At 43.2% G+C, this 22,069-nt stretch overlaps 1 protein-coding gene across 4 annotated transcripts in view; it reads left to right on the forward strand.

Moving 5' to 3' along the window:
* The window catches only part of DLGAP5 (DLG associated protein 5), a 214,075-nt gene that overhangs the window by 116,473 nt on the left and 75,533 nt on the right, over positions 1 to 22,069 (forward strand). For all 4 annotated transcript variants that reach the window (XM_029598267.1, XM_029598268.1, XM_029598266.1 and 1 more), the window contains exon 11: positions 20,849 to 20,934. In XM_029598267.1, the coding sequence (XP_029454127.1) occupies positions 20,849 to 20,934 (86 nt within the window). The remainder of the gene's footprint in view (positions 1 to 20,848; positions 20,935 to 22,069) is intronic.

A 22,069-nucleotide genomic window follows, 5' to 3' on the forward strand; every position in this document is an offset into this window, starting at 1 on the left:
CTAGACCTACCTGTTAGGCCCAGAAACTAAGGCCATGTTTGAATATATTCAAGAAAATCTGGCTTGAGGCTTCATTCGATTATATCCATGTCCCCTACTGGCAAAGAATTCTTCGTAGAAGGATGGATCTCTTTGATTCTGCATCAATTATCGGAGCCTCAATAAGATCAGTTAAGCATAGTTATCCCCTTCAGCTAATCTTTGAATGCTGTGGTAGACTCCATGGTGTCTAGATTTTTTTTTAATTTTTATTTTCTCTATTAAATTTTTCAAAATAATACAAAGCTTTCAATCTTTGCACAGAAATCTTCGGAAACAAATTCTAAACTATCAAACTGATCATTAACAAAAGTTAGAGGAAGAAAAAATATAATATTACAGTCCACAAAATACCCTTTTGGGGGCGGTTGTCAGAAAAAGAAAAATGAAGCCTATCATCTTCCAAAATAAAAAAGAAATTGCCAATAGTTTGCTTATACCTCATTACATTAATTTATTGCAGATAAATTGGACTAACTGTAGGTGATGATTCCCTCATCACCCTGTTTTGGGAGTCAAGCCACACTTTGAGATGTTTTTGTTATGGCATTGAGAAAAACATATATGTTATTATATTTCACGATATATCTACATGGGTACCTTAGCTGGAAAGTGGCTCCCAGTAGTCCAGTATCTTGCCTTAAAGCCAAAAAACCCCTCCTCCTCACTTGTGTAACTTTTGCCAGATCGGGAAAGATCTGGACTTTTTGGCCCATAATCTGGGTTCCTATATTCTGGAAATAATTCTTCATAATCAACCCCATATCTTTTTCATATATGAAAGAAATCAGCAAGGTGGCTCTTCTCACAATCTCTGCATCCAAAGATTCTAAAAATGCTGTCAAGTTCCCCAAGTCCATCTGGTTCTGATTACCATCTTCTTGTGATCGAGAGAAGGGAAGGAAATAAACCTTGTTAAATGCAGGTATCTCTTCTGAGGCAATATGTAACACCTCTATCAAATATCTGCGTAGAGTTGCTCTAGGCAACTCTCCCATTACTTTGGGGAAATTTAACAACCTTAGATTTAGCCTCCTGAAGCGGTTTTCCAGAAATTCAGTCTCTCTATTCAAGGCGATATTATCTTGTACCATAGTCATTTGTAATTTCTGGACCTCTTTAATATTTATTTCCATCTGCTGTATTTTATTCTTTTGCTCAGACAATTGGAAGTTATGGTCCTGTGTCAACAAATCAAGTCGTGAAGAAATTTGGGTGATTGGAATCATAGTCCCCTGGATTGCCAAGTTTTGCTGGGCCAACAACTCCCAAATCACGTCCAAAGTTACCACAGGTGGTTTGGGAGGCATAGCTAGCCCCTGCTGTATTCTCCGGGTAACATCCTCTGGTGTTGGCAAACCGGGATTAATAGTATAGGTAAAACAAGTCTTACCACAATTTAGTTGGTTTCCCTCCGGACTCAGAGCACTACTCGGGCCTGCCATGGCTCCTTGAGATGTCACACTTCTGGATGTCTCAGCCGCTTCTGCTCCCTCCATGGTTTGCGCAAAACCCTGTAGGTTTGCAGGTTCCGAGGCAGATTCTAGCGGTGACAACAAGGATATCACCTGAGGCAGTCTCTGCATTGGAGGGCTCAGTGTAAGCTCCCCTGGTGAAACGGCGGCTTCTCCATTCTCTGCAGCGGGGACTGGCTTTTCCTGCTTCGTAGCAAGGTGATTTTTCTTTGTCCCATGGGGAGAGAGGGCGTTGGGAGGGTATGTCCCCAATTTCCCCTTTCGCTTCGGAGGCATAATGAATTAAGAAAATTCTTCTCTAGAAAAAGAAACAGCGGGAGCTCAGACAAGCACTCCTAGCAAGCGGCCATCTTGACTCCGCCCCCATGGTGTCTAGATTTTTACCAAACTGGACTTGGGGGCCTACAGCCTCATGTGGATCCAACAGGGTGATGAGTGGAAGACTGCCTTCAATACCAGTGAAGGGCACTAAGAGTATACAGTTATGGCCCTTTTCATTGATGATTTTTTAGACCACCTCTCTTATATGTAGGTCAACCTTGATGACATCTTGGTTTTCTCCCCAGAAATGGCCACCCTTAGGCATGTAGTGGAGGTCCTTTCTCATCTTCATCAGCACAAGCTTTATGGTAAGTTTGAGAAATGTTTGAACAGGAGCAAGTCCACTTCTTAGGATGTGTAATCTCTGCTCATGGATTTGAGATGGATCTGGATATGGAGACTGTAGTTCTTAATTGGCTGATACCTTATGGTCTTGTGCACGCCAATGTTTTTTGGGCTTTTCTAATGATTATCAGAGCTTCATTCAAAACTTCTGAATATATATATAACTCTTTTCAAAACTACACACCAAAACCAAAATCCCAAAAGTTAAGAAACTTGGTGAACCAGCCCAGTTCCATCTGCAGGAGATGGAGAATACTAGCAAGTGCCTGTGATGCTCCAGTATTTATAACAGTAATGCCACCACTGGAAGAGTTGTGTTGTCTCCATTTGCTTGCAGGATGGTATACATCCACGTCTGGACTGCTCAAGCATGAGGAAAAAAATTAGTTCTTACCTGATTTCTTCAGCTCCCTAGGCAACCAAGGGTCTTGTTACTCTGGTGGAACAGGCTTGGATCGAATTCCCAGGAAGATATCTGGTTAAGTGGGTCATAATGTGGCTCCCTGATGCCTTTTTAGACCATGGCGGAGGTATTGAGGGGTAGAGGAGAAAATCTGTGGTTGTGTCCTCTTGCTTTTATTTCCTCCTCCCTTCACTCTCTCTCTCTTCCCTCCCCCCCCCCCCCATTCCCTGTCTATCTCTTACCTATTCTCCCTCCATTGAGGTAGGCAAGCAGCTTTTATAGGTAGTCAAGCTAAAGCTGCCTGTCTTGGGTTATGGGAAGAAGGGAAAGCTGCAAAGATGGGAGCAGGCTGCTTTACAGGGATTGGGTATAGGTTGGAATGCTGTCATTTTGGAACCCCCACATGATTCAGGTCAGGAAATGGAGGAGGCCCAGTCTGGAGGATCCAGTAACTCTTACCCCTGGAGGTGAAGGGGTGCTTGAAGAGGTTCAGTCTCCTGTATCTCAGTCACAGACAGGTTTTATATTTGAATTTATATGGGCTATACAGCTTGCATTCTGTGTCTTGTAGTAGACTGGTGAGGGAAGGGCCTTGGTAACCTTTAGGCCAGCTTCATTGCCTAGTATTCCTCTGCATGGTGGTTGTACCTGTGCCCTAGGTTGTTTTGAAAAGCTGTGCACCTGGCTTAGGAGCTTACCTCACTGGGTTCTCCACTGGGTTCAGTGATGGAAATGATGGAGGAGGAAATGGAAGCTGAGTCTGGAAGAAGGGGAGTTATTTTTGGATGGAGAATTCTTCTATGCTTAGACTATTTTGGAAAGAGGAACTGTCGTCTCTCATCTCTCAGGTTGTTTCCTCTCTCCGTATGTCCAGTTCCAAGATTGATTGATTGAAATCCTAACCTTGAGGGAATCAGGATGCAGTTTACAGTTTTTTCCTCTTCACAATATCCTTAAGTGCATTGTGTTGACTGAATAGGAGTCTCTGGATCTCAGAAGAAGTAAGTCAGTGAGCGATTGTATTCTTTTCTGTGGAGGACAAGAAGAATTTATTTAGAATCCCTAGGGTTGATGTGTTGGTATTGGCTGTGACTTGGAAAACAACCATTTTTTCAAGAAGGATATATGCAGCGTACTACGAGCAATTGAAAAATGAAAGAAAAAGATTGATAATGTATAACAACTGAGAGCTGAGATGAGTTGTGGGTAAGCAGGTTTCCCCTGATGAAGAATTCTTTCGAAAACGCTACCGTCGACTGGTGCCTCAGCGGCTCATTTAACAACGCGGATTGAACTAAGTATTCTTTGACTTTGAAAACGAATATAATGAAGGGACTTGATTAGGGTATATGCAGAGAAGAAAGAAGACTGCTTTCAGTAATACCCGAGTGGTGGACTGTTCCCATTTTGTAGACAAAAATTCACAATGAACTTTTTTTTTATTAAAAATTGTTCGAGTTAAGTAAAAAAAAAATTTTTTTGGAGTAAACAATGAATAAATAAATATCAGGGGGATGGTGGTTTGTTCGTGATTAAAAATAAGTATGAGGGTAACTTGAATGGTACTCTTTAACGTTTATGAAACAACCACTTTCCTCTTAATTTTTTAGTATAAAAGAATTTGTCTTGGGGGGAGCGTGACGTCACGCTAGGAGATGGCAGCTTGATTCTCGAGCTCCCGCCGGCTCCCTTCCATATCCACAGCGATCCGCGGCTCTGGGGCTTTTTTCTTCGCTATTCTTACTTGTGTGATAGCCCTAGCAACGCCATGGCGAATAAGAAGAAAAACTTGGACCTACAGCGCTTCTCCTATCAAAAGGAAAGCAATAAGGATGAGGCCTGTCCACAGCTCGGCGATGACGGAGCCCAAGATGGCGGAGGTTCGCGCCCTGCTTCACCCGACCCACCACTGCCCGCCTCACCATCCGATGACGGAGCGCTGTCAGAACACCCGACCCGGGCCGAATTTCGGGAGTGGTTCGCAGGTGTCCGATCAGATCTCAAAGCGTACAGTCAGGAACTTTTTAACAGAGTGGAAGAAGTGCGGGAGGACCTGACGTCGCTGGGCCACAGGGTCGGGGATATCGATGTGCGGGTGGAGGGGCAGGCCGAGCAACTTTCCGCACATACCAGCTCGCTGGATTCGCTCCATTCTGATAATGCTTAGCTCACGGCGAAAATTGCTGATTGGGAAAACAGGGCGAGATGGAGCAACCTCCGCTTTCGGGGCATAGAGGAGTCAACGGGGCCAGAGGACTGCCACGCGGTGATCCGTGAGTTTTGCCTTTTTCTGCTCCAAGAAGCTGCACCAGATGGGGATTTTGATCCCCCTGAAATATTATTCGACCGGGCTCATCGAGCTTTGCGCGCCCCACAATCTAATCGGCCTAGAGACATCATAGTATGTTTCACCTCATTTCCAATCAAAGAACGGATAGCAACGGTGGCGCGGGAACGCCAGGAGTGGTCCTGGAAAAATCATAAAATAGCTATATTTCCGGATCTTTCTCTGGCCACGCTCCAGAATCGGCAGTCTTTTCGAGAGGTCACTACATTCCTACGCAGCAAGGCCGTGAAATACCGATGGACCCACCCATTTGGACTTTCTTTCTCACGAGAAGGTGTAACGCACCGCTGCCTGACCCCAGAAGATGCCTTACCAGGTCTTTCTCTCATGGGCTTTGCGACATCTCAGTCTTCTCATACAGTATCCAACGCCCTGTCAGCTCGCCCACAACACCCTGCCTGGCAGCGGGTGGGGAAACGTAACAGTCGGCTCCGTCGCCAGTCTGGGGGCCACTCCCAAGCCCAGGGCAAGGGCTGAGTCTCATTTGGGCCAAATTGGCGGTGGAGATCCCTTCTACAACGCCAGAGTTCATATGTATATTGCCTTGTTAATTCCCTTGGCTTTATCAAGTGGTATTGTTGATAGAGCGCGATAGGATTGTGCTTGTTAAACAAAAAAACAAAAATAAATTTAGTTTGTTATGTGCTGTGGGTATGGGGGGGGGGGGGGGAGACTCCATCTCCTGAGTCTGAGCCTCCACTCATATCCCCTTTTTTGGAATGGGAGCAGGTCTGCTTGGAGGTTTTGGCAGACATGGTTATAGAGACTCACCGGATGGAGTGGGTTCTCTTAGGGGGCATGCTATAGTACTTATTTTGTTCATTTGTTGTGGTCACAGTCGCTGCACTACTCCTCCATGCTGCATATTTTTTGCTAATGGTAGGATGCTTTTTATTCTCTGTTCTATATGGCTATGATTAAAATAATATCGTTGAATGCTAAGGGTTTCAACATTCCCCAGAAAAGGTCTCTCTTTTATAGAGAGATGGGGGTCTCCCACCCTGATATTGTTTTTGTGCAGGAGACCCACCTCACCCGTAGATATGAAGCTTTAATGAAGTCCCCTAAATTTCCATTTCAGTATTTTTCTGCAGCTACAAAACAAGCAAAGTATGCAGGAGTTGGCATCCTTTTTGCAGCCCATATGGTATTTGAATGTAAGAAGGTGGTTGCGGACCCACAGGGTCGTTATCTACTGTTGCATATCACCCTGTCTGGTATGGAGATAACTTTACTTACTGTATATGCCCCTAACAGAGAGCAGGCTGCCTTCTTTCGCCACTTACATAATGTTCTCCTTCAACATGCCACCAGCCACCTTATTATTGGGGGGGACTTTAATGTGCCGATATCACCCTCCCTGGACACCTCCAAGGGACTCACACATACCGCTCAGGGTCACACTAGGGCTCTTAAGGATCTTATGACCGACCACAGCCTGGTGGATTCTTGGAGAGCCACTTTTCCACATTCACGCTCATATTCCTATTTATTTATTTATTTTATTTAACAGTTTTATATACCGACCTTCATAGTAAATAACCATATCGGATTGGTTTACAATTAACAAGAATAAAAAACTGGGGTAACTATTCAAGTAAACGAAAGATAAACAGTAGGTAGGAATGAGTCAAAGTTACAATCAACAGGGAAGAGAACTTGGAAGCTTGCAACAAGCTGGAAAGAAGATAAGGCAGGAAATAAATATGAAGTGATGCCATAGGGCGTACGGGTTAAAGCTTAATGGTGCTTTAACCTGGGAGAGTCAGAGTACATTCGTGAGTATATATTCCTACTATTCTAAGCCCCATGATTCCTACACCCGTATCGATTATTTGATGGTGGATAAACATCTATTTCATATGGTCTGTAAACCTGAAGTGAGGATCGTGACCTGGTCTGATCATGCTCCCATTTCTTTACAGCTGAGCCTCCCGGCTGGGGATCAAGGGCGTCGGTACTGGAGGCTCAATGACTCTCTTTTACATGACCTCCAGTTTATACAATCCTCTACCCAATTGATTCGAGACTTTTTTACCACCAATGCGGGCTCAGTCTCGTCCCCAGTCACAGTGTGGGATTGTTTCAAGTCATATATTAGGGGACATTTTATCTCGCACTCCTCTTACATTAAGCGGCAAAGGAAAGCAGCTTGCACTCATCTTAGGACCCGTATTGCGGACCTTACCGCTCAACATAGTCATTCTCGTTCTAAGCGCATACTGGCTCAGCTAACTCAGTGTAGGGACGAATTACACAGGCTTGACTTGGATCATATCACGCATGCCATGAACTTGACTCGGCAAACTCACTTTGAGGGGGGAAATAAGGCTGGTAGGGTGCTGGCGCTCCAGTTGAAAAAACGATCCCTTCAAAACCACATTCTAAAAATAAAAAACGAACAAGGACAGATTGAGACTACCAACTCGGCTATTACCCACCAGTTTCTTAAATTCTATAGAGATCTTTATTCAGCAAATACTCAAATCCCCTCAACTGATATCATACAATACCTCCGAGCAATTCCCCTACCTAGGCTCACATTGGAGATGCAAGCTAGCCTAAATGCCGAGATCACGACCCCGGAGATTCTGGAGGTTATTAAGACTCTGAAGGTAGGCAAAGCCCCGGGTCCTGATGGCCTGACAGCTAAATTTTATAAATCTTTTCGGCACATTCTGGCCCCGCATCTTCAGAGTCATTTTAATTTTCTTAGGGATGGGGGTTCCTTACTTGCGGATTCTAACACCGCAGGCATCACTATTATTGCGAAACCGGGCAGAGATCCCGCCCTCTGCGCCTCTTATCGGCCGATTTCCTTAATAAACCTAGATCTAAAAATTTTAGCCAAAATATTGGCCGATAGGATAAACTGCTTCATTGCCCGAATCATACATCCCGACCAAGCAGGTTTTATACCAGGCCGTATGGCTAGTGACAATGTACGCAAGATTGTTAATGTCATTTGGGGGGCCTCACAATGCCAGATAGAACATCTCCTTTTGGCCATTGATGCAGAGAAGGCCTTTGACATGGTCCACTGGCCTTTCCTGTTTCATACCCTACAGGAAATGGAGTTTGGACCCTCTTTTCATAATTGGATATCAGCTCTGTACTCCAATCCCCTAGCAACTATCAAAATTAATGACCGGCATACGGAGCCATTCCCCGTGAACAGAGGGACGAGGCAGGGATGCCCCCTGTCGCCCTTGCTATTTGCCATATTTTTAGAACCCCTGGCCATCTCTATACGGGCCAACCAGCAGGTGCATGGTTTTTCTTTCCACACTTCTGAGTCCAAAATGTCCTTGTTTGCAGACGATATTATTTTTACGGTGGGTAGCCCGGCCCTGACTCTCCCGGTACTTGAAATGGAGCTAGAGCGTTTCAGCGCTGTTTCAGGATTTAAAATCAACTGGGACAAATCTGAAATCCTGAATCTCACATGTCCCCCTGATAGGGTCCATGCACTGAAGGCCAAGCATGCATTTAGGTGGGCTTCCTCTAGACTTAAATATCTAGGGGTGTATCTGAGTCATAATGTATCCGATCTTTTTCAGCTTAATTATGTACCCTTGTTTAAAAAACTTGATCTGGACTTAGAGAAATGGTCTACACTTCCTCTCACGTGGCTTGGCCGGTTGGCAACTATCAAAATGAATCTCCTTCCGCGATTTCTCTACCTTTTCCAGACACTGCCTATTTTGGTGGGGCGCTCTGTTTTGTTGCACTGGCAAAGAAAATTGCTTCGTTTTCTTTGGCGCCACCGTCCTCCACGTGTAGCCCAAAAAATTCTTTATCAGCCAAAGGCTGCCGGAGGTCTGGGACTGCTTAATTTGGCTAAGTACTATGCGGCGGCGCAACTTCGTCCTATCATTGACCGGCATTGCTCGGTTTCCGTAAAACCCTGGGTCGCACTTGAACAAGAGTGGATCACGCCGGTGCCGTTAGCTTCCCTTCTCTGGTAACCTGCTAAAACATGGCGTGCTAATCTGAAGCTGACGCCTTGCACACGGCACACCTATAATGTGTGGAAACAATGGAAGCATAAACTTGGGACGCTATGATTACCATTTCCTTACATCACTGTTTCACAACAATCTCTTCCCAGCTGGACTTCCTACTACAGCATATGCCCAGTGGAAAGCCGGGGGTGTCCATCATATTCAGCATGTTGTATGCCATGACGGACCTATTTTGTTTTCCACTCTCCAAGAGACTTACCGGCTGTCCTCACTGGAATTCCTCCCCTATATGCAGCTACGACATTTTCTTTTACACATCCAACGGAGGGGATTGTTGGCCCCCACCCGCTCACTATTCGAAGGCTATTGCGACTCCCCCAATAGGAGGTCTTATAGCAAAATAGGAGGTCTTATAGCAAAATTATACCAGCTGTTGCTCTCTCTACCGTTTAGCAGGCATGCTCACATGACAGCATGGGAAACAGATCTCAAGACCTCTATTCCTGAAGAGACTTGGACATCTATTTTTTCAGTGATTTCCCGCGGCAATATATCCACCAGGATTATTGAAGCCAACTACAAGACGCTTTACCGTTGGCATCTGACTCCAGCTCGGCTGCACCGCTATTACCCCAGAGTGGATCCTCACTGCTGGCGTAACTGTCGTCAGATTGGAACTTACCTCCACATGTGGTGGGAATGTGTGTCCCTTCGCCCTTTATGGACATATGTCTCCACGCTCCTGTCAGACCTCTTTAAGGTCTCCTGCACCCTGACAGCGGCGCAGGCGCTCCTCTTCCTTACGGACGACTCTCTGCCAACCCCGGCTCAAACCTTCACCCAACAAATTTGCACGGCTACTAAAATGGAGATTGCTTACCATTGGAAACGAGTACACCCACCTACATCGGAGGAACTTTTACAACGACTGGATAAGACTTGCACCCTTTATCGCCTCACGGCCTTGAAGTATCATCGCCTTGCTCAGTTTACCCAAGTATGGGGTCCTTACATTTCTCGGCGTTCTTTGACTTTTACGATATAATCATAGGCTGACCTTTTTGTTTTCAGTTTTAAGTTTTTCTCTCTTTGGCTTAATCTAAATGTTCACTACCATACTAATAATGTACCTGATGTGTGGAGATATAGCTTCCTGACTGACTAAAGATATATTGTTACTACATAGCATGCGGGGGGGGGGGGGGGGGGAACATCATGGAACAGTTTGAAGTTTTCTTATACTGTGATGTATCATATATTGATGCTTAATAGAAACTATGCTGATCTGTTTGTATATGTTTCACGTGTTATCACTTGTCAATCACAGCAATAAAAAACTATTAATGATAAAAAAAAAAAAAGAATTTGTCTTAAACATTTGTGAATTTTTTACTTGGATATTGAGATTTATAATGGAAAAGTAAGGGAAATATAAAAAAAGAAAAAACAGAGAAGAAAAATTGTGAATGTGGGTTTTTGAATGTGATTTTGGTAATTTTGCCTACATTGGTGGATCTTGGGGTTTGATATTATTTTTGGCATAGCTACTTCTACCACTTTCCTCTTCTCTCTGGTCTTTAATTTATAGCCCGGGATGGCCATATCCCAGTTATGAGACTTTGTGAACCATGTCTCTAACAGCAATGATGTCAAGTCCACCTCCACCATTAGGATCTGCATGCCTGGGATTTTATTATTCAAACTACGAGCATTTGTGCTCATAGCTTTCCAGATTTTTTCCCTTGGTTTGCTGCTTTTCCTAGTCACCTTTTCTATTTTTTTGAGCTGATTGATTTTATTTTCTCCTCCTAATTCCTGTATTGCTTGGAGATGACATGCCAATTTCACTAGCCACCTCCTGCCACATCTGCACTATAGTTTAAATGCCTGATAATGTATGATCTGAATTTCTTGCTTAGCAAACTCTTTCCTACCAAGGACAAATGAGGACCATCCTTACCATATAACCTTTTACTGTTCCATACACAGCCCCAGCTGACTATGTATCCAAAACCACTTTCTGTATACCATTTTTTAAGCCACAAATTGAAGTTATCTATATGGCAGATCCTTTCCTTCCTTTTCTATAATGAGGTAATACTTCTGAAAAGGCAATGGTCTTTGCATTGTATCTAATCTTCCTTCCTAGATTTTGGAAATGGTTCTGTGCCTAAAGTATACCATTTTTAGCAAGGTCATTGGTCCCCAGATGGATGATAACATTGATATGAGTCTCTACTTTCTTCTGTAATTGCATTGACTATCTGGTTAGTATTCTGCTGGCTGAGGACCTTGGCAGGCATTTAACTCTTGCATCCCCATCAAAACAATTTCCCAAATTGGTTTCCTCTGACAGTTTCCCAGGAGAAAATGCTTCCTTTTATGACATTTAATAATGTTTAAGGGTTTCTGGGTACACTGGGTGACTACATCCCTTCAGACATTACTTCATTTTCTATTGATGGAGCTTCTTCGATATCCAGTGGAGAAAAGTTATTATGTAGAGGTAATGGCGGGGAGAATGGGTATCTCTTCATCAATGCCTTATTCTACCAGAGCCCACTGTAATCCAGTGGGCACCAGTGATCATCAAACAGTATGGTTTAATATCACTAAAAAAATATGGAAAAGAAGCACAAAGACCCGAGTTTTACAGTTCAAAAACACGGACTTTGAAGAAATGGGGAAGTACCTAGAGGAAGAACTAAAAGGCTGGGAGAACGAGAGAGATGTGGATCAGCAGTGGACCAATCTAAAAGGAGCAATTACCAAGGCAACTACTCTATATGTTAGAAATGTAAAGACCCCAGTAGGCCACTACCAGACATATAGTGAATTCACTAATACATTTAAAGGAACTTAGACACATTCCTACTCCCATAGCAACCTAAAACTTAACTAGGAACTGATCAAAATTGAGATGAAGGCAGCAGTCCAGCAGCAAGAGGGGGGCTTCCCAGTCTTTTGCATCGAGTGTCACATGTATGATTTTTTACCCACCGGTGAGAAGTTGTACATGTGCATGCGATGCAAAGAGCTCCTGGCTCTCAGAGAAGGAGTCCGATCTCTGGAGGCTAGAGTGGCAGACCTGGAGGAGCTGAGGGAGACAGAGAGGTATATAGATGAGACCTTCAGGGACATAGTAGTCCAGTCCCAACTTCAGACTGGCAGCCCTGGTGCTGCCTTGGAGGAAGAAGGTCTCATAATGGGAGAGCACCAACCAGATGTAGCAGGAAAGGATCCTGTAGCAAGGACCTGCTCTCTAGGTGATGCATTGTCCTTTCGCACTGAGGATATCTCCCCAAGGCCTACTGCCCAGGAGGGAAGGGTTAGGTCGGCCGTCATAGTTGGTGATTCGATTATTAGGAATGTAGATAGCTGGGTGGCGGGTGGGCGTGAGGATCGCCTGGTAACATGCCTACCTGGTGCGAAGGTGGCGGACCTCACGCGTCACCTAGATAGGATTTTAGACAGTGCTGGGGAGGAGCCGGCTGTCGTGGTACACGTGGGCACCAACGACATAGGAAAATGTGGGAGGGAGGTTCTGGAAGCCAAATTTAGGCTCTTAGGTAGAAAGATTAAATCCAGAACCTCCAGGGTAGCATTCTCTGAAATGCTCCCTGTTCCACGCGCAGGTCACCAGAGGCAGGCAGAGCTCCGGAGTCTCAATGCGTGGATGAGACGATGGTGCAAGGAAGAGGGATTCAGTTTTGTTAGGAACTGGGGAACCTTTTGGGGAAGGGGGAGTCTCTTCCGAAGGGATGGGCTCCACCTTAACCAGGGTGGAACCAGACTGCTGGCGCTAACCTTTAAAAAGGAGATAGAGCAGCTTTTAAACTAGAACAAAGGGGAAAGCCGACAGTCGCTCAGCAGCGCATGGTTCGGAGAGATGTATCTTTAAAGGATACTAATGATGCATTAGAATTAGGGCATCCCGACAGTGAGATTCCAATAATTAGAAAAGTAGTCCAAGTGCCTGTAACTAAAAACTCACCTGAGCTAAAAAATTCTAACTTATCCCTATCAATTAAAAAGCAGAATAAAAATACAATCAAAAAACAAACTTTGAAATGTTTGTATGCTAATGCCAGAAGTCTAAGAAGTAAGATGGGAGAATTAGAATGTATAGCAGTAAATGATGACATAGACTTAATTGGCATCTCAGAGACATGGTGGAAAGAGGATAACCAATGGGACAGTGCTATACCGGGGTACAAATTATATCGCAATGACAGAGAGGAGCAGTCGGGAGGAGGTGTGGCGCTTTATGTCCGGGATGGTATAGAGTCCAACAGGATAAACATCCTGCATGAGACTAAATACAAAATTGAATCTTTATGGGTAGAAATTCCTTGTGTATCAGGGAAGACAACAGTGATAGGGGTATACTACCGTCCACCTGGTCAAGATGGTGAGATGGACAGTGAAATGCTAAGAGAAATTAGGGAAGCTAACCAAATTGGTAGTGCAGTAATAATGGGAGACTTCAATTACCCCAATATAGACTGGGTAAATGTATCATCGGGTCACGCTAGAGAGATAACGTTCCTGGATGGAATAAATGATAGCTTTATGGAGCAATTGGTTCAGGAACCGACGAGAGAGGGAGCAATTTTAGATCTAATTCTCAGTGGAGCACAGGACTTGGTGAGAGAGGTAACGGTGGTGGGGCCGCTTGGCAATAGTGATCATAATATGATCAAATTTGATTTAATGACTGGAAAAGGAACAGTGTGCAAATCCAAGGCTCTCGTGCTAAACTTTCAAAAGGGAAACTTTGATAAAATGAGAAAAATTGTTAGAAAAAAACTGAAAGGAGCAGCTACAAAAGTAAAAAATGTCCAAGAGGCGTGATCATTGTTAAAAAAATACCATTCTAGAAGCACAGTCCAGATGTATTCCACACATTAAGAAAGGTGGAAAGAAGGCAAAACGATTACCGGCATGGTTAAAAGGGGAGGTGAAAGAAGCTATTTTAGCCAAAAGATCTTCATTCAAAAATTGGAAGAAGGATCCAACAGAAGAAAATAGGATAAAGCATAAACATTGGCAAGTTAAATGTAAGACATTGATAAGACAGGCTAAGAGAGAATTTGAAAAGAAGTTGGCTGTAGAGGCAAAAACTCACAGTAAAAACTTTTTAAATATATCCGAAGCAGAAAGCCTGTGAGGGAGTCAGTTGGACCGTTAGATGATCGAGGGGTTAAAGGGGCACTTAGAGAAGATAAGGCCATTGCGGAAAGATTAAATGATTTCTTTGCTTCGGTGTTTACTGAAGAGGATGTTGGGGAGGTACCCGTAATGGAGAAGGTTTTCATGGGTAATGATTCAGATGGACTGAATCAAATCACGGTGAACCTAGAAGATGTGGTAGGCCTGATTGACAAACTGAAGAGTAGTAAATCACCTGGACCAGATGGTATACACCCCAGAGTTCTGAAGGAACTAAAAAATGAAATTTCAGACCTATTAGTAAAAATTTGTAACTTATCATTAAAATCATCCATTGTACCTGAAGACTGGAGGATAGCAAATGTAACCCCAATATTTAAAAAGGGCTCCAGGGGCGATCCGGGAAACTACAGACCGGTTAGCCTGACTTCAGTGCCAGGAAAAATAGTGGAAAGTGTTCTAAACATCAAAATCACAGAACATATAGAAAGACATGGTTTAATGGAACAAAGTCAGCATGGCTTTACCCAGGGCAAGTCTTGCCTCACAAATCTGCTTCACTTTTTTGAAGGAGTTAATAAACATGTGGATAAAGGTGAACCGGTAGATATAGTATACTTGGATTTTCAGAAGGCGTTTGACAAAGTTCCTCATGAGAGGCTTCTAGGAAAAGTAAAAAGTCATGGGATAGGTGGCGATGTCCTTTCGTGGATTGCAAACTGGCTAAAAGACAGGAAACAGAGAGTAGGATTAAATGGACAATTTTCTCAGTGGAAGGGAGTGGACAGTGGAGTGCCTCAGGGATCTGTATTGGGACCCTTACTGTTCAATATATTTATAAATGATCTGGAAAGAAATACGACGAGTGAGATAATCAAATTTGCAGATGACACAAAATTGTGCAGAGTAGTTAAATCACAAGCAGATTGTGATAAATTGCAGGAAGACCTTGTGAGACTGGAAAATTGGGCTTCCAAATGGCAGATGAAATTTAATGTGGATAAGTGCAAGGTGATGCATATAGGGAAAAATAACCCATGCTATAATTACACGATGTTGGGTTCCATATTAGGTGCTACAACCCAAGAAAGAGATCTAGGTGTCATAGTGGATAACACATTGAAATCGTCGGTTCAGTGTGCTGCGGCAGTCAAAAAGCAAACAGAATGTTGGAAATTATTAGAAAAGGAATGATGAATAAAACGGAAAATGTCATAATGCCTCTGTATCGCTCCATGGTGAGACCGCACCTTGAATACTGTGTACAATTCTGGTCGCCGCATCTCAAAAAAGATATAATTGCGATGGAGAAGGTACAGAGAAGGGCTACCAAAATAAGGGGAATGGAACAACTCCCCTATGAGGAAAGACTAAAGAGGTTAGGACTTTTCAGCTTGGAGAAGAGACGACTGAGGGGGGATATGATAGAGGTGTTTAAAATCATGAGAGGTCTAGAACGGGTAGATGTGAATCGGTTATTTACTCTTTCGGATAGTAGAAGGACTAGGGGACACTCCATGAAGTTAGCATGGGGCACATTTAAAACTAATCGGAGAAAGTTCTTTTTTACTCAACGCACAATTAAACTCTGGAATTTGTTGCCAGAGAATGTGGTTCGTGCAGTTAGTATAGCTGTGTTTAAAAAAGGATTGGATAAGTTCTTGGAGGAGAAGTCCATTACCTGCTATTAAGTTCACTTAGAGAATAGCCACTGCCATTAGCAATGGTTACATGGAATAGACTTAGTTTTTGGGTACTTGCCAGGTTCTTATGGTCTGGATTGGCCACTGTTGGAAACAGGATGCTGGGCTTGATGGACCCTTGGTCTGACCCAGTATGGCATTTTCTTATGTTCTTATGTTCTTAAAAGCAAAAGAAAAATGAAACCTATCTGGTTCTCAAAGGAGGTGGCTGACAAAATTAAGGCTAAAAGAACAGCGTTCAAGAAATATAAAAGATCCCAAAGGGATGAGCACAAAGAACAATACTTGAGTCAACTGAGGGAGACGAAGAAATTAATAAAGTCGGCAAAAAGTCAAGCGGAAGAGAGGATTGCCAAGGAGATAAAGAATGGTAACAAAACATTTTTCACATACATCAGTGAAAAGAGAAAAGTTCAAAGTGGTATAGTGAAATTGAAAGGTGGAAATGATCAATGCGTGGAGAGTGACAAAGAAATGGCAGAAATATTAAACGAATACTTCAGTTCTGTGTTCACTAAAGAGGACCCTGGAGAAGGACCATCTCTACACAACAAGAAACTGGAAGGAAGTGGAATAGAAGAAAACCCTTTTACAGTAAAAAATGTATGGGAAGAGCTAAAGAATCTGAAAGTGGACAAAGCCATGGGACCTGATGGGATTCATCCAAGGATACTGAGGGAGCTCAGAGATGTGCTGGCAGGTCCGCTGTGTGACCTGTTCAATAGATCCCTAGAAACGGGAGTGGTGCCGAGTGATTGGAGAAGAGCGGTGGTGGTCCCGCTTCACAAGAGTGGGAACAGAGAGGAGGCTGGTAACTACAGACTGGTTAGCCTCACTTCGGTGGTGGGAAAAGTAATGGAGTCACTGTTGAAAGAGAGAATAGTGAACTATCTACAGTCCGGAGAATTGCTGGACCAGAGGCAGCATGGATTCACCATTGGAAGATCCTGTCAGACAAATCTGATTGACTTTTTTGACTGAGTAACCAAGGAATTGGATCAAGGAAGAGTGCTCGAATTCATCTACTTAGATTTCAGCAAAGCTTTTGATACGGTTCCACACAGGAGACTGGTGAATAAAACGAGAAGCTTAGGAGTGAGTGCCGAGGTGGTGACCTGGATTGCAAACTGGTTGACGGACAGAAGACAATGTGTGATGGTAAATGGAACTCTCTCTGAAGAGAGAGCGGTTTTAAGTGGTGTACCGCAAGGATCGGTGTTGGAACCGGTCCTGTTCAATATCTTTGTGAGCGACATTGCGGACGGGATAGAAGGTAAGGTTTGTCTTTTTGCGGATGACACTAAGATCTGCAACAGAGTGGACACGCCGGAAGGAGTGGAGAGAATGAGACGGGATTTAAGGAAACTGGAAGAGTGGTCGAAGATATGGCAGCTGAGATTCAATACCAAGAAGTGCAAAGTCATGCATATGGGGAGTGGAAATCCAAATGAACTGTATTCAATGGCGGGGGAAAGGCTGATGTGCACGGAGCAGGAGAGGGACCTAGGGGTTATAGTGTCTAATGATATGAAGTCTGCGAAACAATGCGACAAGGCGATAGCAAAAGCCAGAAGAATGCTGGGCTGCATAGAGAGAGGACTATCGAGTAAGAAAAGGGAAGTGATTATCCCCTTATACAAGTCCTTGGTGAGGCCTCACCTGGAGTACTGTGTTCAGTTCTGGAGACTCTATCTACAAAGAGACAGAGACAAGGTGGAAGCGGTATAGAGAAGAGCGACCAGAAAGGTGGAGGGTCTTCATCGGATGTCATACGAAGAGAGATTGAAGAATCTAAATATGTACACCCTGGAGGAAAGGAGGAGCCTGGGTGATATGATTCAGACCTTCAGATACTTGAAAAACTTTAACAATCCAAAGACAACGACAAACCTTTTCAGTCAGAAAAAAATCAGCAGAACCAGAGGTCACGAGCTGCATGGAGCGGCAGTAGCCACAAAGGCATTCACGGAGCGGGATGCCAGTGGCCAGTGGTTGGTGTTCCACCTTCACGGAGCGGAAGGATGGAGGGCTGCCATCTCCAAATTAAAAAAACAAAAAAAACCCAAGGGTGGGCAAGAGTATGTAAAATTAATGAAGAGTTCATAAGCTATAGGTATTACCAATTATTAGGCTTATTCAATATTTGTTGATAGATAATGTGGCTTTCAATGCATACTTCACTTTCAATACATATCCAACATAGCTCTCTGCTTCAACAGCAGGGGAGAAGAAAAACTAATAGTTCATGCATATCCAGCGTAGCTCTCTGCTTCAACGGCAGGGGAGAAGTAAAACAACCAATAAGGGCTGAATAACATAGTCTGGGTAAACAAATAAGTATGGGTGTAGCTTGCTTATTGCGGCGGTTACTAGCCCTAACTAATCAAGCTTGATATTTCACTTGGATGCAGCTCCATCACTGCTCTCTGCATTAATGGTGGGGGTGAAAGGGAAATAGAACCAAAGGTTACTAAGAGCCAAGAGAAACAGATAAGTATGAGAAAAAAAGAAGTGTGAAGCTTGCTGGGCAGACTGGATGGGCCGATTGGTCGTCTTCTGCCGTCATTTCTATGTTTCTATGTTTCTATTTCTGAATCCTGGATGTCTGTCTTCTCTGTGGGGGTGGGTATTTAAGAGGCTGCACAATTGGGGAAATTGGGTGTTGAATAGTCACATGTCTTGTTCTACCAGAGCCCACTGTATACAGTTTATTCTTGGGTTTCTGAATACTCTATTGGAGATGGAGATACTCTGGATGTTGCAAGAAATGGGAGCTTTTTTGAAACCCAAACAATATTCAAGCAGACTTCTTCAGTAGGAATACATTGTATCCCATAGACTGGGAGCTCAACTGGGAGGTCTTTCAAATGATAGTTGACTGGTGGAACACCCCTTCTATGGATGTTATGGAAATGCACAAGAATACAAAGGCCAATAGGTTCTTCAGCTGCAGGAAAGTGGGGTTACAGATGAATCAATGCCTTGATCCATCTTTGGCCAAGGGAAATGAAGGACCCTATTTAGTAAGCATTTTTCCCATAGAGACAAAATGGGAGAAAACCTTTAGTAAACAGGCCCCTAAGTTTTCCACCTTGTCCTTCCTAAGAAAGGCCATTAAGGAGAATAGAGGGCCATTGGTCAAATTATTCTGGTGGCTCCAGATTGGGAAGGAGAGGAGGGCATAGTATGCGAATCTGGTGAGATTGATGGCCAGCATTAATCTTTGTCTTCCCTGTGGTCATGGTCTCTTATGCCAATGGCCTGGGTTGGAGGACCCAGCTCCATTTCGATTATAGTTTGGCCTTTGAAAGGTTTTGTTTGCACAAGAAGGGATATCCTGCATCTGTGATTTCCACCTTACCAAAGTCTCATAAAAACTTGACTTAATTTACTTTTCTTTTGGATCTGGTGCCTGTTTGAGATATTTTGCAAGGCTCTGTCTGTTTCTCCAGAGCGAGCTGACATTCTGACCATTTTGACCACATTATCAGAGGAATTATAAGGGATTAACCCTTCATTCCCTGAAGATTCAGGTGGTGGCAATTTCTTGTTAGGGCTATCAGGTTCAGGGATTTTCTGTACCTTCATATGTGCTATGAATTGCATTTGTCCATTCTTCAGTCTTTTTTTCCACAGCTGAACTTAATCTCATTTTTATTGTGCTCGTAGGCCCTCATTTTTAGCTTTTATTTAGCGTGCATCTTTTGAAGAATATCTCTTAAGAAGGTAGAATATCTTTGAAGGAAGGTATTTCTAGTGGCCATCTGTTCAGACATATAGTTCTGAATTGAAAGCCTTATTTTGCATGGATTTTTTTCCCCTCTGTAGAGCTAGTCTTTATTTTACCCATTACTGTTTTTCTTGTCCAAGGTTGTTTTGTCTTTTTGTTTAAATTAGATGCTCTCTGCTAGCCTTTGTGAAAGAGAATTGTCTGGTAAAGGATAGGTCTCTTGTTTTAGATGTTTGGGTTCTCCTCAGAAATCTGAAGGTGACTCTTCCTTTTAGAAAATTAGACAGGCCATTTGTTTTGTTTGGTACCTGATAAGGTAGAGGCAGTTTCCAAATTTTCTGTCTCAGTGAATGAATAAGGCAATCTCTCTGGCATTCTTGCTGAAGCTCTGAAATCTCTTTAGGCACACTCAATGAGGGTACAAGCTTTTTTGTAGGTGGAAGCCACAGCAGCTACTCCAGAATATATTTGTAAAGCGGCCACTTTGTGTTCTATGAATTCTTTCAAAAAGCATTACAAGTTGTATGTTCAAACTAAGATGGATTCAGTCTTTGGGGCAAGCCTAACTAAAGCATCCTTGTTTTCTTTCACCCATATAAGTATGGGCTTGGGTACTTTCCAAATTTCTGGTGCGGTCTAAGGAAGGAGAAATTTATTCTTAAATTTTAATTTCCTTTCTTTGTATCCTGCTAGGCGAAGTCTAGGACCAGCTTGGGAAGTTAGTGATTGCAGTTTACTTGTTTTTGCTCAAGAGCTTTCAGGTTTTGCAGAAGATTTAAACTCTCTCTCCTCCTAGGGAGGAGCCTCATGCATCTCCAAGTCCATTTTTATTCTTTCCCTTTTATTCGTGATAGTGTTGAGAAGGGTAATTTTTTGGAGGCTTCTTTTTTAGTGTTTTTGTGGGGTTGGTTTCTCCTTTGCTTTGTCATAAAGATATTGGCAAGAGCTTGTACTGCTTCAGTACTAACAGCAGTGATGATATTACTGGAAAAGGTGTGTTCTGTCTCCATTGGCTGGGAAGGTAGTATAAATCCACGCTTCTGGATTCATCTAGCAGGATTCAAGGAAAAGAAATTAACAGAACAAACTAAATGTCTGAGCATTAGCATTTAGCAGTGGAAACATTCAGTCTGTATTAAGCATTTGCTAGACAAATGGATTAGAAGCATGATAGATAAATATTTTTAATTTTGCTTAGAAATGTTTTTGTGAACAAAACACTTCAAAATTATTCTAGTCATATGGTTGAAAGTACTTTTTGAATAATCTAATTTAGTGTGTAATAAAGGTAATATAGTTAAATGTATTGTATAAATTTGTAACCTGAGCAGTTTGTTTGTTTTTTAAGTGGTGTTCTTTGTTCGGAGACTGAGAGACTGACATCACTTTGTATTCAGTGGGATGGGAAAAATGAGTTGGATATTCCAGAAGACGGTAAGAACTATTTTTCCCCACTTTTCTTAATTTATACATTTATTTTAACTATTTATCTTTGTACTGTCCCTTGAAATATCATCCCACCAGAACTTCAGAATTCTTTTATAAATGGTTGTAGAGTAGGGATGTGCATGGGAGGAAATTCTTTTTTTTGTTTTGTTTTGGGGGCTGTGTGGTGGAAATCTTATTTTGGTTGATTTAATATACAGTTTGTTTGCCGAACTGAAAAACATTAAATTAAAAAAAGGTCCCACCTCACTTTACTCCTTTCACAGGGTTCTCCAGACTCTCTAATGAAGAAAGGGGCAAGAATGATTCCTAGCTGCTCCTGCCCTGCAAGCTCCTGGCCAGAAAATGGCACAGGCTGGTGCCATTTTATTTTACAGCTGTGTGCTTTCCAGCATGGTGCCATCTGGCTCCAAGGCGGGTTCCATTTTCGAATCAGAAGCCAGGCAGCCATGAGACTGGTGCCAAATTCTATAGCTGTAAAACACATTGGCCATAAAATAAAATGGCTTTGGTCTCTAAGCTGGCTGGGGATTGCATTAAAAGTTATTTGTAGAAGGAGAAAAGTTTATTACTCTGCTCTCCTGTGGTGATAGCTTATGGTCCTTCCCTCAGCCAAGTTTCCTGAGGTGATATGTTTGGATCCCTCCCTCAGATGATTGCCTTGATCCGGTAGCTGGTTTCAGCCGGCATGGACTTAGCTGTTTAAAAAAACAAAAAAAACCAGCTGAAAGGCAAACATAGAAGCCGGTCTATGCCCTGCAGCCGGAGATTGAACTCAGCCAGGACTGGCTGAACTCAGAGTAATTTAAAAAAGAAGAGGTAAGGGGGAGTTAATTTTAGGGATTCCTTTCTCCCTTGGTCTCCGTGCTTGGTGCGCCGATCCGACGTCTGTTCCCACCTCCGGGGGAGCTTGGGGACTCTGGCAGGTTGAGCAGCCTTCTGGGTTAGGCCTTGCTCTCAGGCTTGGATTGTTTGCTGTATCGTAGGCTGTGGTGGCATTAGCGAGCTATTTCTCTGCGCATAAGGCTACCCTCGTCAGGTATGTTGGTTCGTGCTTACGCGCCCAGCTGTACCTCTATTTGTGCATCCAGGTGGGTGCAAAGGGCACCTACCTGAGTGCTCA

The sequence above is a fragment of the Rhinatrema bivittatum genome, chromosome 4 (assembly GCF_901001135.1).
Source record: "Rhinatrema bivittatum chromosome 4, aRhiBiv1.1, whole genome shotgun sequence".
In the NCBI taxonomy this organism is placed as follows: domain Eukaryota; kingdom Metazoa; phylum Chordata; class Amphibia; order Gymnophiona; family Rhinatrematidae; genus Rhinatrema; species Rhinatrema bivittatum.